Source organism: Diplotaxodon limnothrissa, linkage group LG16 (assembly GCF_057381915.1).
Source record: "Diplotaxodon limnothrissa isolate DT_005_m linkage group LG16, D_limnothrissa_male_GT1.1, whole genome shotgun sequence".
Classification (NCBI taxonomy): domain Eukaryota; kingdom Metazoa; phylum Chordata; class Actinopteri; order Cichliformes; family Cichlidae; genus Diplotaxodon; species Diplotaxodon limnothrissa.
Window position 1 is genome coordinate 20,035,963 of NC_140611.1, and position 16,942 is coordinate 20,052,904.

At 40.6% G+C, this 16,942-nt stretch overlaps 1 protein-coding gene across 2 annotated transcripts in view; it reads right to left on the reverse strand.

The window, feature by feature from the left end:
• The window catches only part of myo16 (myosin XVI), a 94,804-nt gene that overhangs the window by 48,825 nt on the left and 29,037 nt on the right, over window positions 1-16,942 (reverse strand). For both annotated transcript variants that reach the window (XM_085374594.1, XM_085374595.1), the window contains exons 5-12: window positions 12,025-12,133; window positions 9,882-10,006; window positions 9,665-9,790; window positions 6,138-6,213; window positions 3,726-3,876; window positions 3,461-3,611; window positions 2,867-2,977; window positions 466-531 (exon numbers count right to left, since the gene is read on the reverse strand). In XM_085374594.1, the coding sequence (XP_085230720.1) occupies window positions 466-531; window positions 2,867-2,977; window positions 3,461-3,611; window positions 3,726-3,876; window positions 6,138-6,213; window positions 9,665-9,790; window positions 9,882-10,006; window positions 12,025-12,133 (915 nt within the window). The remainder of the gene's footprint in view (window positions 1-465; window positions 532-2,866; window positions 2,978-3,460; window positions 3,612-3,725; window positions 3,877-6,137; window positions 6,214-9,664; window positions 9,791-9,881; window positions 10,007-12,024; window positions 12,134-16,942) is intronic.

Consider the following 16,942-nt stretch of genomic DNA (forward strand, 5'->3'; position numbering starts at 1 on the left):
CTGGGATCCACATGGGCAAGCCTCTACCTGCCAAAAAGTGAGCTATTTCAAAATGAGCTAAGTCCTATTTAAAATAAACCAAAACCCTCTTTATTATGATTGGGCTCACATGTTAATAAAGAACTAAAGACCCGTTACTGACAGGCTTCTCTACTGGTTTATCGTAAATATGCTATTTTTTTAAGGTGAGAGGTAGCGTGTATGTATGTGCCTGAGTGCTTCTGTCTTCCGTGGCTGATGCAGAGTCAGCCTTACGCAGGGTAACTGACAGGAAGACTGCATTATTTATCAACTACAAGGTCCATTTCATCTGCTTATTCCCTGCTTATTGTACCGCATACATGCCCCATTTATCATAAACTTCCATAAGCATAGTATGTAGTTTGTCAAATATAAAGTCATGAATTTCAAGCGTGAGGCCAAATATGTGCACATACCTGTAAGTTCACTCAAATGCATTCTTACCAAAGTGGAATAGATGGGCAGCTCCTTGTTTGGATTGACCAGCAGAAGGATGTGGCCAATGTAAGTCTAGAAAAGAGCAGAAAATACACCTAAGTCATCTTCACTAAAGCAACAAGTTCATTCAGTGTTATAAAATATATCTCTGATGGACCATTTTGACACAAATAGGCTGACACCGCTTAAAATTACTCTCAACCTGCCTAAAGCCAACACTGACCTAGAAATAAAAGTGCTGTCCCACTCTGTCCTTACCAGCTACATTAACTGTGTGGGCATGAAAGCTAAGACTCTGTTGTTCCCTAATAGAGTACGGGCTAACATTGTGTAACATGCTGCTCTGACCTAAGAACATGGCTTCAGTTTAATGACTTGAACACATTCCCAATTCTTGAAGACACAGAGCAAAATTTACAATATGTTCTTCATGTGTTTTTTCATTAAGTGTTTAAAACTTTCTATAGTTTTTTTTTACCATCTACCTCTGTTGTTTAATCTCATGACATGCTTGTCAATAATCAGAGTCTTCTGTTCTGTATTTCTTCAGTTCCTTGCCACTCTCATCGGGGGTTTAGCGGTGGAATGGCAGAAGGCAGTGACAGCTCATCAAAGCCCCATCTCTGACCACCCTGCTAGGCACATATGGAGCCCTCGGTGCCTTTGTTCTTGCCTTCATCATATCTCGGCTGGTTTCACCTTCTTTCTAAAAACTCAAACTACTTCGCACATAATATCAAGTGCATACGGACGAAATATAATGAACGGGAATAAAACGTCTCTTATTTTTCTCATCAACGTCTTGTTGCAAACTTTATGTTTAAAGCCAGTCAAGCTAGCGTTTGCTTCCTTGAGGGGTTTAAGAATATCTTAGCTGCATATAAAAAGAAACACAATGAATGACTGTTTCTTGTGCAACTCTACAATATTAACATAGGTATGCTCCCATATTATTGTGATAGTTGCACATTTCAGTGTCTTCATTTAAATCTAGGGCACCTCCTGTACCCAGCTTTCAATATTCTGAATTCCAATCGTTTCTCTTTTCTTCATCCACCGCTTGCACTCCCTTTCACTGTCATCTCCTCATCCTCGTCTCCCGCTGTGACTAACCCTAATGTCTGTGGCCCATCTGGGTTTCGATAATAACAGACTATCACTGCCTCTTCACAGAGAAGAGAGCGCACTGATAGCGCCACATTGATCTGGTTCCAGTCTTTATAGAGCTCCATCCCTGTGGAGCTGGAGTGGAGTTTTAAAGGAAAGGGCTATAAAACAGAGATACAAAATGGACCAATTGTTGGAGATGAAGGCATTTTACTTCTAATTTTTTTCTCCCAATCGATCTAAATGGTATCGATTTCGCAGTTGTCATGTGTCTCAGTATTTGTGTTGGAATGGGATACGACACTTACTGTGCAAAAGTCTTGAACAACTCCTCATTTCTTTATATTTTGCTTCGAAGGAGCCAGATATTCTTGTAATGTCTTCAAGTGATCTTGAACAATAGTTCTCTGAAGGTTTTTCAGAGTTTTTCTTTTGACATTAGCCAGCTTTTTCCACTTGTTTTCATTCCATTTTCAGATTAATATCTATATTACGAAGTGTCAGTCCTAAAAAACTATCTACAACCGATGCAAAGTGTCTGAAAGTCTGAACCTATTTCCCATTTTCAATGCAAAATATAAAGAAATGAGAGGTGGCTCAAGAACCGTGTTTATTATTTAAAGATAAAATCCAGCAATGTTTTAGATCATTTAAACTCTACTGATCATTCCCCACTTTTAAGCATTTAAAACAGAAGTTTAAGTGCATTTGTAGGTCCGAGTTTACAAACTGTGAATTCAAATGAATTTACCAGTCCTGTATACTGGTGTCACAGCATTAAGATGGTATAGTTGGTTTTCCTTTGTTTTATGCAGTGAGCACAGTGAATCAAAACCGTTCACTTCAAGTTTTAGCAGTTTTTGACTGTTAGACATTGACTGTAGAAAATTACAGAAAATATCGTTATGCTTTGACTATACAGCAATATTTGTTGGTTTTGTTCTTCTCTGAATTTGTAAAAATGAATACAGAATATAAAAAACATAATATAATCTACATTATAGTGCTCAGAATCTGTGATGCACTGTGCATGGTGTTTATATGTGTTTACTGTACATGCATATATGCTTAAGGGAAGGTGACTGTAGAGCCCACGGGTATAAAAAATGAGTGATGTGATCCAAACACCTAGAAAATTACCAGGGTATAAAACACACTCAACAAATAAACAACTAGATGTCATTGTTAAGCCCATGAGAACATGTGTTTGTCAGTGCTCTCTGTGTGCTCTGGGCTCTAATGAATGTTTAATGTTGAGTGGAATTCATTCTTAAGTAGCACAAGGACAGACGAGTCTTACGTAGATTTGGTCGTTGCCAAAACGTTTCTGCATCTCGTAGAGAAGGCTGCTGTCAGTCAGCTCACTGAGGGACGCCAGATCGTCATTGGGTGCCGGAGGCATCAGTTTCACCTGAAGAAAATACACTTAGTTTAATGCAAACTCTCACAGTGTTCTCAGAAAGGATGAAAAGGCTGAAAAGATAACTTGAGGATTTACAATGGCCATGGGTCTCAAATGCTTAATTTTGGAGCTATCTATTCTTAAAATGGTGTGAATAGACAACAGAGAGGATGGATAATGTTTGAAATGTATTTATTTGTGACTGTTTTATTTGAAATTTGAAAAGAAAAACATAATGTGACACATGCAACGTCATGATGTCAAATTTCAGAGTTTTGTAAACAACATGCAAGTAAACCCTGTGTTTCATATAACTATGTACAAGTCTGTATGCTTTATTTGTTTATATTTTTCTTCTCCTTGAGGACAAATAAACTGTCTTTATGGAACTTTCTTTCTTCTGTCTTGCGTAAACCCCTCTGGACTTTTTGGGATTTTCTGTGTACTTACTGTCTTACTCAGATTTTTGCAGCATGTAACATGACAAGGTACCTGCTCCAGTTTGCTGGCTCCAGAGCCAAAGGGGCTATCTAGGCCATTATCCTGAGAGGGTTGTCGCCTCAGTGCTCCAGCTGCCTCTCTGAACATGGCACATTTCTCCAGCAGACTGTCCCGCTTAGCGATTGGGATACCCAGGGGGTTCCTGTATAGGGTGGCATAGAAGATGGTTAGGCAATAAGGTGAACTAGAGCAAAAGAAAAAAAAAAAGGTTTATAATATGTGACAATTTTTGTGATTTTGAAAAATGTGAACCCACAAGTTCTTGACAGGGGTGTTGAGGTCATGTGAACCACTATCATAGCGCTGGTCAGTGGAGGGCAGAGGAGCAGAGGGGTCCTTCAGCCTCTGTTGCCAGCTCTCTTCTGCATTCAGCAGCATATCTGCTATGGGCTCTGACACTGCAATATCTAATGACATGATATAAAATATGAGATAAATTATTTGGGAATCTGAAATTCACAGAGGCATGTTTAATTCGATAGAGATACAAATTTTAAAATGTCAGATTTGTACGATCTAGTTCTATCATCTAAAGATACTGAGAGTGTAATGATGTTGTTCAAAAGACTGTAAGGGTCACACCACTCCACAGGTACACCTTTTTGTTCTCTTCCCAAGCTTAAACCTCCTTTAAAATTTGTGCGAATGAGTGGTCACTGGTGGAGAATACACTCTGTGGATCAATGCAACCGTGCTTCAGATGAAGGAGTTAAGATCGTTTTTTTGTAATGAGGTCTAAGAGGGCACGAGGGATTGGAATGGCTTGAAGCTGTCTTTTTATTTCTGTGTAGGCACTCATCTCTTGTTCTGACTTTCTTTCGTCATTTGGAGGGGTGTGGGGCTCTGGACTCTGAGTCTCAGTCTCTAAGGGCTTGTCTCACTTCTTTTCTAAGACTGCATGCTAGAAGGGGTATCGACTAAGACCCAAGTGAGGCAGTCAGAGTAGTGATTACACGATGGGAGTAAGTGGTAAGAGGCAGAAATGACATTTTATCCCACAATTTAGCGGTTAGGAGGTAAATCCAAAGTCCACATACAAAAAACATATCATCACTACGACACAACGAACTATTAAGATTTCTAAACACTCTCACAGGATAGTATCCCAGTGGTTCTTTGCTCTTCAACAGCATTAGGAACATTGATCTGGATCATTAGCTAGTAATGGCTTCAACTCTAAAATGACAGGTTTTTTAATGTAAGGCCTCAATCTCACAGGCCCAAAGGCCGGTTAGTCATCTCCTGACAAAAATTCTTATTCCCCAACCAGTTGGCAAGTGGTTGCTAGTAGTGGCTGACTCTCACTGGGTGAAATCGGAAATATGGGTCCTGCATCCAACACCTCATTGTGATTGCTTGGTAACATGCTTGCATGGAAACATTCACTATTTACTCTTCGAAATAGTGGGAGGGAAACCAGAAATGGAGAAAATCCATCTTCAAAATAAAAGTTGAACCTCACAGCTATAACCAACACATTTATAAAAGTACAACTTTTACTTTGAAGGTGAATGTTGTCCGTTTCCAGTTTGCACCCCACTTTTCACACGGAAAGCCAACATCTTCCATGCGCACTACTGGCGACTGAGTCAAACCACTGTTCGATGGTTGCCAACAGGCCTGTTTGACTGAGGCCTACGCACTGACAGCGAGCTGTTTATTCAGCACGGTTAGATTTGGATTCCAGGACACAACTTCAAGAGCAAACGTCAAAACTGGGTGGCTGTAGCTCAGGTGGCAGAGCAGGTCAGCCACTAATCAGAAGGTTGGTGGTTCGATCCCAGGCTGCATCCTGGCTGCATGCCAAATATCCTTGGGCAAGATACTAACCCCATGTTTGCCTACTGGTGGTGGTTAGAGGGCCCGGTGGCGCCAGTGTCCGGCAGCCTCACCTCACCTCACCAGGGCAGCTGTGGCTACAATGTAGCTTGCCATCGCCAGTGTGTGTGTGTGAATGGGTGAATGACTGAATGTAGTGTAAAGCGCTTTGGGGTCCTATGGACTAGAAAAGCGCTATACAAATGCAGGCCATTTACCATTTACCATTCCTTCGTAGGAAAGATCAGATGTAACATGACAACAAAATTCATCAGATTTTGGTGAGCTAGACGACCATGAGTCGCATTGTTTTCAAGCTCATCATTAAACCACTGCGTGACGCCTCTTCCCCTGTGGATGGAGAATTGTCACCCAGGAAATGTTCACTTCTATAGTAGTGAACCAAATGTGCTCAACGGTTAATTGTCTCTGTTGATTCTATTATTACTGCAGCATGCTAACACCCAATTATTCTTTTAGTTCTGAAAAGACAAAAAACAAACAAACAAAACATGCTTTCGGTAATAATATGCTACCTCTATGCCCATTAGCAAATGATTTCCACCGGTGGTATATAATTACTGCTACCAACCACATTTAATCAGGACAAAAATGTGTTTGTGTTTAGCACAGGGTGTTATTGTTTTCTTTTTGTGCATGCCTCTTTGTTTTATATCATCACAGTGACTGTTAATGCTTTTGAATGGGCTGAGTTGAATAAGACAAAATTTATGCCCCTACTTCTTTTCGCATCATTACCTCCCACTCTCTCAAATGTGTTTGCCCATTCCCGCTGCCACGTCTGTGTGTGTTTCTAGGCACACGTGTATATTTGTGTGAAATACGTTACCGTAGGGCTTGTCTTGGTTGCAGTTCAGCAGAGTCGGGTTCGCGCCATGCCTTAGGAGCTGGCTAACAATGCTTGTCTGTAAGAGATGGGACAAACACAACCATTTTCCATTAAAACCTACAAAAACATGTCATTGCAGGTCTGTACATCCTCCTGTACAAGGTCACGGGAGATGAGGCGGTTATACCTACATTTATAGTTACCGTGAAGAGAAGAGTGGGTATGCAAAAATGTAGTACGGTTTACCGAGACAAACCGTACTAGCAACTCGCAGATGTTACACACGGCATATGTCACACATCACAAGTCTACACAAGTGTTGCCTCTGACCGAAGAGCTCCTTTAATAATGAGCCCATCTCCCATTACATGTCACAGTGAAAGAACCCCATAGCTGTCTACTATCATTTCTGCACAGAGCGACTGTCTCTTTCACCACCCGTCTTTGCTCACAAAGTGTGATGCACAGCTTGATATGGATAAAGTATTTTGGATTAGTATACAGCAGGTATTTTTAGTGGGACTCAAATTACTGGAAAGAAGGATTTTCACTACAACGTGGGAGAGATGCAATGAGTTTAAGGACAGCTCCATTTAACTCTAACATAACAAGCGCTGTTAAAAGAGAGCACTTTACATTTTTATGCAGCAATAACTGTAATAATGTTCTAACTAAAGGTTACCATCCAGCAAAACTACCAATAAACAGAAAGTGTCCTTCAGTGAGAACAAAATATTTAAATGTTCCAATTCCAAAAAATCTTGGGATGCTGTGTAAAATACAAATAAAAACTGAATGATTTATAAGACTCATAAACCCACAGATAGATAATAGAGGCTTAGAATAATATCAAATGTTTAAAGTGAGAAAATGTAAAGCCTTTAAATGAGCTTTGGCCCAGAGAAGACATCAGTGTTTCTGAATCACGCTCACATTTGGTTTCTTCTTCGCAATGATAGGGCTTTAACCTGCATTTGTGGATAGCACTTTGAACAGTGTTCACAGACTGTTCCTGAAGCCCTGAGATTACCATTACAGAATCGTGCCTGTTTTTAATGCTGTGCAGTCTGAGGGGCTGAAGATTACGGGCATCCAATACTGATTTACAGCCTTGTTCCTTGCACCCAGAGCTTTCTCCAAATCCTCTAAATCCTCTGATGATATTATGTACTGTAGATTATGAGATATTCATGAGACAATTATGAGTCTCTACAATTTTACATTGAGGAACATTACTCTGAAATTGTTCCACAATTTGAAGACACATTTTTTATTGATCTGTGAATGTCTTCCCATTTTGCTCTTCTGTACATTTTGCACAGTGTTGAAACTTTTAGACCTCTACTTTGTAAAGAAAAGAAAAGAAATCAATAACAAGGCCCTCCATAGATTTTACACATCAAGGTTAGTTTTGTGAGCTTATAAATGCAGTTGTGTTTTGTTTCCTGCAGGGCCAGAGGAGGTTTCCAAGTCTGGGGATTGTCCTGGGAACAACAATGTGAAAAGAGTCTGACAAATGACACAATCAAATTGCGATTTACCAAAGGTCAGGATATCTTGGTCTCTGGAGTGCTGATGTTTATCATTTTATTCAATACTACTGCCCAACTTCATGCATCTCCAATACCAAATGTACCAACATACTTTTCTGTAAGTCACAGTTCACATTTCAGATTCTTTGAAGTACTGCATAGCAACAAGGCATCATCAAAGTACATGGGGGAGTGACTCAGCACATTCTGTAGACTTGCTCTGACCCATGTCAACAGCTGTTCAGCAATCAGTTTACAGCGTCTCTACTGTACACAAATGCCGTCAGTGACACTCGCGCTCTATAAATACTGACAGCTCGTCAGCAGCACCACGAGATCTGAACTCCTGAGTGGGTCAAAGATTAAAGGAGCACTACGAAATGGCTATCAGTACACGGCGGTTCAGCAGGGACAAGGCAAACTCAGTGGTGATGTAGATTCCCACAGACAGAGTAGTTTTGGGGAAAAGCCCACATGTCCCTTTAATATTTGTCACACAATGCAAAACCTGACATTAACATTAAAGTCCTTCAGAAAAATGAACCTGTTATATAAAATCATGATGCTGCTATATTTCCACAGCCTTCACGTGTAACTTCATTATAAAACTGAATAAATTAATCCAAATCCCTGCAGCGCCGCATTTTAATACCCTGTCACTTAGTTGCAAAATCCAACACAAAAGTATTTAAAAATGTCTCCCTCGAGAGAACACAAGTTGAAAAGCCCTGAGTCAAATCAGGGAAGCCAAGAGCCAGGGTCTAACTTATCACAAGACCGAGAGAGGTAAGCTTAATTAGCTACAGTAATAAGGTCATACATCTTCTTAAAGGGTCAGTCTAGTGTGAATACCACACTCCACATGGGGTTTTTAGGTCTAATGCACCGGTCGGTGTTACAGTTTCCAGCGAGTCTTTACAAAGAAATCGTCTGCTTGGGACTCGTGTCAGAAGAACTTCTTACTAGCAGAACTAACGATTTACTTAGCTGGATACTTGCACACATTTGCAGCCATAAAGTCTCGTCCCAGCCACACTAACCAGTATAAGAAGAAGACACCAGAAGGTAAATGTTAAGCAGGCTCTGGGAGTAGTTTGTATGCAGGAAAGAAAGCACTGGCACCAGTAAAGAGCTGATGGCTAAGGATATTACGCACTGCGAGGGAAACCTAATCGATTTTCCAATCCTCCACACTGACACTCTTAAGTCAAATATACTTACATATTACATAGAACACTTACAAACACACACAGCATGGCTTTTGTAAAAACAAAGACATGGAAGAAGGTTAAAATTCAATTTAAAAAGAGAATTATGTGGAGTTATACATTTAAGCTTACTGAATAGCTATAATCTGATCATGAAGCAACTACAGAGAGGAATTCAGTAAGAGGGGAGAGAGAAAACTAAATCAGAAGATCCCTGTGAATGAAACTGGGAAAGGCTAAAAGGCACAGAGATAAAGAAAAATATTTTTAAAACACACAGGAAAAAAACATAGCGTGAGAACAGATAAACCAAAGACAGAACGACTCAACACACCAAATGAATAAAATCTCTTTGTCAGCAGCCAAGCACACAGCCCAGAATGTAATTAAATAACTAGTTGGGTCAGCAAGATCTGAATGTGATCAGTCTCCTCTCTTCAAAGCTGGAACCCTCCCAAACCAGCAGATCCTATTCCCTTCCTGTTCCACCATCTCATCTGGAAATCAATCTCCTCTCTTCTGAGAGAAGCCATTAAACTGCTAATCTAGAGTGCTGTATGCATTTGTTGTAACAAATTCATACACAGAGTCCTCCTGTGTGCCTGTTTCTGATCGACTGAACGAAGAAGAACAGCTTATCAGAGTGTGTATAAGGTAACGGGAGGCGCGCTTCTCTCTGGAATAATCTATCACAAATTTTTCTCATCTTTTCATTACTGAGTTTAACTTAGGGGACTATTTAATCAACGTCCATAACATGCTGGCTTTCTGTGCAGCTGTGGGTTACCTGTCCATATTTAGCAGCCAGGTGGAGAGGGGTCCAAAAGTTGTTGTCAGCAGGATGAGGATCTGCACCGCTCTGCAGTAGCACAGACACCACTTCTCTGTAACCACTCGCACATGCAATGTGGAGCTTCAGAGAGAGAGAGAGCAGCAAAGAGAAATTGTAAGTTTAAGTGCAACAGAAAGCTTTTACATCCTAACACATGTGTGCTTTTACATACCAGAGTAATTCCTTCTTCATTGGGCTGATTGAGGCTTCCCCCTGAGGCTACAAGCTGTCTAACATCAGAGAGCATGGTGCTGGGTCGCTGAATCTTCATGGCATGCATGGATGACACATCCACACCTAAAAAAAACACCACCATAACTGAGAAACTTGTGTTACAGTAAGTCTTTAGTTGGCATGCTTAAAGGAATAGTTCCAAATAATCTGACTCATTATCTTGCAAAGAATTGAACGGGAATGTTGATAAAACTCATATTTCAGTGGATAACGCTGGAACCAGGAAATGGTTAACTCAGCATTGCATGAAGGTTGAAGCAGCTAACGCAACAAAGGGGAAAAGCCTACATCTCACTGACAAATGCACTGTAAGCTAGTTTCCCAGACATGCCTTGCCCTAGACTAAGAGAAATATTCAATAAAGCTCTTGGCTGACAAAGGGTTTGAGTCTACAGCTAAGCTTGTCTGGAAAGAGCCATTACTTGTTTTACTTATTCTGTGCAAAAATGTTAACATAAAAGAAACAGTTTTGATGTAGTTTGATCCCAGACAATTTTTGACCTTTTAACTGCAGCAATAAATCAAAGCCAGATACATATTCTTTTAAACTTACTAGACTAAACTGCTTAAAACAAAGTGGTTTACTGACTTTTGCAGTCTAAAGGAATGAGCTACTTGGTTGTAGCTCATTCCTACACTCCTGCAGAGCTAAACTGTTTACGGGACTAAATCTGAGATTCACGCGTTGTTTTATATTAGCAGTTGTGAACGACATCATATAAGGAGAGAGCTGGCCCTGCGCTCAACAATGAAAATTAAAATACCGACACTTGCTCCACCCTGTGACCTCTGTAACAGGGCCATCAAAGACAAACAGAGGTTTACAAGCGCATCTATCCCAAACAATGAAGATCTATGTATCTTTTCATAATTAAATACACACTGCACACCTTACTTTGGTTGCTGTAATAATGTAGATTGATTGTCAGTCAATCTATATTTCAGTGCGATAAGCTTGAGGGCACTAACTAATAGGACTTTTCCAAACAGCCGTGATTAAATCAGGTAATCAATAGTACTGTGTTTCCAAACAAATTAGAGCCTCTGGGTGTGGAGGCCTTTAAGACATACTGATAGTAAAAAAAATCCACAGCTTGCCAGAAACTGTGGGAATCCAGTGGTGGATTAAACCGTCAGTGACTTAACGAGAACAGTGAGAATGAGCTAGACGATTTTTAAAGAAACCGATGGCATGGCGGAGTACAAAAAATATCCTGATGCAGACACACACGGAAAGTCTGTCGTTCTCCTATAACCACGCAAACTTGATGGGGTGAGAGCGCATGCAGCCAGGTTGCTATAGCAACAGAGGCTGAGCGAGGCTGTGTGAGAAAAAGTATGTTTTATGGTGGCAAAACCAAATGCGATTGGGCGGTGTGGTGTGGTGGATGGGTGGTGGCGGGTTGGGTTGATGGGGGCGGGTCAGAGGTGCTGCAGGTTGGCGCGGTGGGGGGGGGGGGATCACCACAGGGGCTGACAGACAGAAGCAGACTCAAAAGACTCAGAGGCTGGATGTGCGCCCATGTGCAGGGTGGTCTGAGCTCGATGAGTTCGCCGTCTCCACTCACAAGCTTGCATTTGTCATGTTATTCAGCGCAGCCTCATGTGTGGCAGATGGGTGAGGGAAAACCCTCAATCATTGTCATCATCTGTTTCTATCCAGCTTTGTCAGCATGATTCCCGTTCTTCATTCTCTGCATGTCTCTCGATATTTTTTTCTATATATTTTCTTCTCCTTCTGCCCTCATGCGTCTCTGCCTATACCGCTTTCCTCTCCCTGCGCCTCTGTCTCTTTAATTTCCTACTTTGCTGTTAACCTTCACCTTTTTTAAGAGACTAGTGCCCCATTCACGATATACCACAATTATGCCTGTGGGTGTGCCTCACCTTCATGCACAAGTACACACACAGAGCAACTCATGTTTAGCTGCAGGTATAACATAACATCCAAATACGTCCCAAGCAAGACAAATGTAGTCATTAGGATTTTTTTTTCTCTTTGAAAAAAGGGTGTGACATAACAGAAGTGAGCCATTGGATTTGTTTGGGAAGAGTTAACACACATTAAATACCAACTTTACCGTTTTCCTCCAAGTGTTTTCGGAGGATGTAGCTGGTCTCCGTCCCCTCAATGGCGTAGTCCAGAGGAATGTTTCCATTGATGTCCTGAAGCAAAACGTTCACTCCAGCCTTCCAAACGCAGGACAGAAAAAAGACAAGAAAAATAATTTACGAGCAAACTCTGTTTAAGCATGTACCCTGAGCCATTCATCAGACTTGAAGAGATGATAAATTGGGAGTAATTATCTTGGCTTCCCAGAGGGATATACCTGAGCAGCGCCATGGAGATGCTAACAGACAATACACTGAATTAAAGCCATTATTAAATCACTGCCTGGATGGGGCAGTAAAAAGTGGGTGCATTGGTTAACACTGCCTGGGATCACACAGGTCAGTGTGTGTGTGTGACAAGATTAATATGTGTTCATTCAACAGGGATGCTGTCAGAGCATAAGATAACACAAGAGGCCTCCCTCTGGAACCTTTAATGATTGCCTGATGACAGTCGTCAACAATCAGTGTTCACTCTATGGTTTATTGTTTCTCTTGAAAGGAAATTCCCCACCAAAAATGCACCTCTTAACCTGTAAACCACAAAGGTGTGCAAGCTGAGCAATATGTACTCTAGTTACAGTGACGCTGACAGGGCTTTCCCGCTGTCTTCTTTTCTTTCTTTTTTTTTAGTAATTGCCAGTTGTCAGCATCCAACCATAAAATGCTTCCTGCTGTTTGACTAAAACATAAAAAAGCAAGTCAATGTAGCTCTCAGAGAAGGACGAGATCTGACAATAGGGATGAGAGACTCTAACTGACGGTCCTTGTTTAATATTTATAGTTAATAGATTTCTAACGACCTGTTTGGAGTCTGGCAAAGAGATTTATGGTCTAGTCTTCAGGCAGGCAGCGATGGAGGGGCTGGGGAAAGAAAAGAAAACTGAAAATGCAAAGAGGGAGCAAGCTGACTGAACTGCACGAAAGCTGTTAACCTTAGTGCTCTGAAAACCAATCAGCAAAATCATGAGAAAAAACAAACTTCGAAATAAACTTTATCTGTCCAGTTGTCTTACAAATAACAGATGTATTTTATTAAAAGAAATGAATAAAATGAAAAGGGAATATTTCTGATTCAGGGACACTGAATTCAGTTTTGACTGATCTGAAATGTGTTCCAGTGAGATCCACAGCTTCATTGTGCATCCATCTGTGCTGTCCAGTGGGAGCTCTTTTTGCTCACTTATGAGGGTGAGCTGGGGGTTAACAAAGAGAATTAATTAACATTAACTATCAGCTGGTGCTTCATGACTATTCATGAAAAAAAAAAAAGCCTTATCACAATGTGAAACACAGCTTGAGAAGAGCAAGATATGAGATGATGACGAGTAAGTCAGAGTGGGAGTGCGCATTAAGGGGGCACAATTATCCCCCCTCTGCCAAACCCACACAGCAACTACACAAACACACACTCCACCCTCACTCCCTCAAACACTTATGGTGCTTTGCACCCAGTGGTAATCTGCAAAACGTCCTAATAAACCTGAAAGGAGTTCTCATGGTGCCTCTCTTAGCATGCATGTGAGTATTACACAGTGGGAGGAGAAGTGTGCTAATCCACACGTTTACCATCAAGATTCAGTAGCGGTAAATAGATGTGCAGCAGAATGAAGTTATTACCTGACAGACAGATACATTATGTCCTCTCTAAACATCCACACCTATACACCTCTACAAAAAGCATCCAGAAAAAACATTTAAACATATAGAATAAGAGAATAGAACAGCCCTTTACTGTCACTGTACATGTACAACAAAATTGTGGAAATATGTTGCTGCCCATTCTGAGAAGGTTAAAACTGCACAAGCAGGACATAATCCTGCACCTGATACTGTTATAAGACAGGGCTTTTCATCCGAGAGTGAAACAATCACAAGAAGGAAATCAGCAGAGAAACTCATTGTATGAATGTAAAAATGCTGGTTTAGCTGTACAAGTTCTAACAATAACAACCAACTGTCATTTAGGAACAAAAAAAGGTATTATGGCACACAGACCTCAGCCAACAGACACAGATTATGAAGCAGGAGCACTAGGCACCACCAATCCAGTGACATAAATCACACATGATAATTGCTGACAGATATAAATGGGTTTGTGTTGTCTGGCAGTCAAGCGTAGTGCAAAGGGGTTATAAAGTTGAGTTGTGAGCCCCACACAAGCCAGCACCATTATGATGGATCCACCAAAGACATCCCAGAGATGGAAATCTGTTAATGCCAAACTCCCTGTGGTTCATAATGGCAGTTGTTAAACACAGTGACTGCTAAAAATCAATAACAACTAGTAAATGTGTGTTGAAAGCTGTCCCTGGGGTAGTTACTGCTGAGCTGGACACCTTCGGTGTGAAAAGCTAACCAGCACTGACAGCTCGCATACGATGAGGCATCAGTCCAACGTATGTCTGACAGACCAGTAAGCTTCTGTCTTAATCAATACAGCTGTCTACAGCTGTTCTTCTGACAATTTATGTAGCCTAGACAAAAAAAATGCTACTTTTACTGAAATCGATTGTAGTCGGATCATAGCCATAGCCCCAACCACAGCTCAGAACAGCAGTGCAATCTGCTCTGTACACATAGAATCATTTAGACCTTCAACCTACTCTTCTGTTCCCATGTTTTACTTTTGTGACAATTTTGCTTGCTTTTACAAAAAGAGCAGATGTTGCAGGAAAATAAGGAGTCATGATTTCATAAAGATTTTAAGTAATGTGCAGCACAGAAAATCTTTTCATTCTACTGAAAAACAAAAATGAATATAAAAAAAAAAATTGTCAAAAGTATAGGTTGAATGAAAAAGCGAGGGGGATGAAAATCTACCCGATGAATGCAAATATGAATGTCCCAAAATAAAGAGTACGTAATACATTTCCTGCTAATATTACGAGCAGTTTTCTGGGACCTAGCTTATAATGCACTAAACGACTAAGCAACAGTTGCCTGATGAACCACTGTGATGTTTGGGGGTTGCACTGCATTATTAGCAGAGAGGCAGAGAGAGTGATTTCAACTGATGTCAAGTGAAGTTCAGTGCAGCCAGAGGCTTGCTGTTAAACGTCTGACTTCAAAGGACTCGGAGTTCACAAGTTCTAAATTCATTATTTACAAGCATGGAAAGTGGGTTAATTCAACGACTGTACCCGTGCTGGATTTTGAGCAGTAAGACAGGAAATTACATTTTGCAAGAGAAACTGCTTCCAGTCGATCACGTGATTCCATTCCTCTCCTAGCACAAGACTGAAAGCTACACAGCAAAATCTCCAGTGTTAAATTAACACTGGAGATTTTGCTGTGTAGCATTTCACAGAAAATGAGAAAATAAAAGGAAAAAAAAACAGAAGTGGTTTTGTTTCAAAAGGTAGAAACTTTGACAGGAACCAAAACAGAGCCTCCAGACTAAAGACAAGAGGAACAATCTGACTTTCACAGAAATTCCAACATTTCCAGTGACACTGGGGGTGTGTTAGTGTATGTTGCATGTCTGTGAAGGCACCAATCGTGCTTTCACAGATGCTGCCATCTCGACGACACCTGTGTCAGGACAGGCCTGTCTAAATGTATACCAGTCACATGGCTTCATAGTTAAAGAGCTTGGGTTCTAAAAGGACCTGCCTGCAGTCAACTCCTGTTACTTGCTGAAAACATTTGGTTGGGATGGAACAAAAAGTGCAAAAAAGAAGCCTCTAAACTGCTGAGCAACTGAAATATGAATTTTAGCCTCTGTCCTATTTACAATTAAACAAAGGGTTTTAAAGATCTGCAAATATTTGAATCTTTATTCCCATTTTATAAATTTTGGGAAATATAGCTGTAGCATTTTCCACTCTGAACTGCGAGTTAATCCTACTAGGGTGTCAATAACAAACATTTACCAGAACTGGAGTGTCAATGGTTTCTGGAAGGGGTTTGGAAATGGGCTGGGAATGACAGAGCTTAGAAATGGCTCGCTCTCCTGCTGTTTGGAGGGAGGAGATAAGAGAATTAACATTACTGCCAATCCGGATGCAGAAAAGGAATTCACTCATATTTCTAATCATTCCCCCCATCCCTCTACACATGACAAGCTTGGTAACATCTCTGTCAGCAAAAAAAGCACCCTGTTGTTCTGAGAAGGAACTGGAAATCAAGGACAGGGAAACAGAGGACAAAAGGAGGGAAATAGCAAAAGAGATGATGGAGTGGAGACAATAGATTAGTATATACTAGCAACATTATTCCTTCTTGTGCCAATCAAAGATAAGGGTGCCACACTCAAAAAAATGAATGAGGTGGATTGTTCAGTGTATATTAATTATTTATTTTCATTTTACTTAAAATATATGTTTTTGTTAAGTTAACATATGTTTTTCTAATCAAGTCTACGTAATTGTGTCTATTATTCAACGTACATAATACTAATGTGTTACTTGATCGCATAACATTTAAGTTAAGTCAATTAGGATCGATATACCTTGTATATCCACAAGGTGGCAGTAATGCAAAAACAGTTGTAATGAAACCGCGCAGAACAAGAAGGTTTCACGGCTTGTGCCTGCTCATGCACAAGACTTTAACTGAAAAAGGCTGTTTTGGCGCCAAGCTGCTGTTTCTTTGAGAGGTAAGACCACTTTTTTCTTTGACTATGTTGTGTAGTATCTATATGTCCAGCATGGTTATATTTTGCGTTTGTCTTACAAGACATGTTATATCGTTTGCGTGCGCTTGTTTTACATTAGTTTTACTGGGTCCTGGACATGCTTATTTTGTGGACTGTGTAAGAAACATTTTTATTGTTTTTTGTTTTATTAAGGGATTAGCTACAGGGGTTCATGGGGTTATTCTTTCAAGGGGTTATTTTTCCATTTGCTTTCTTGGGATTCCTTTTCTGTAATCCGAGAGTCGGAA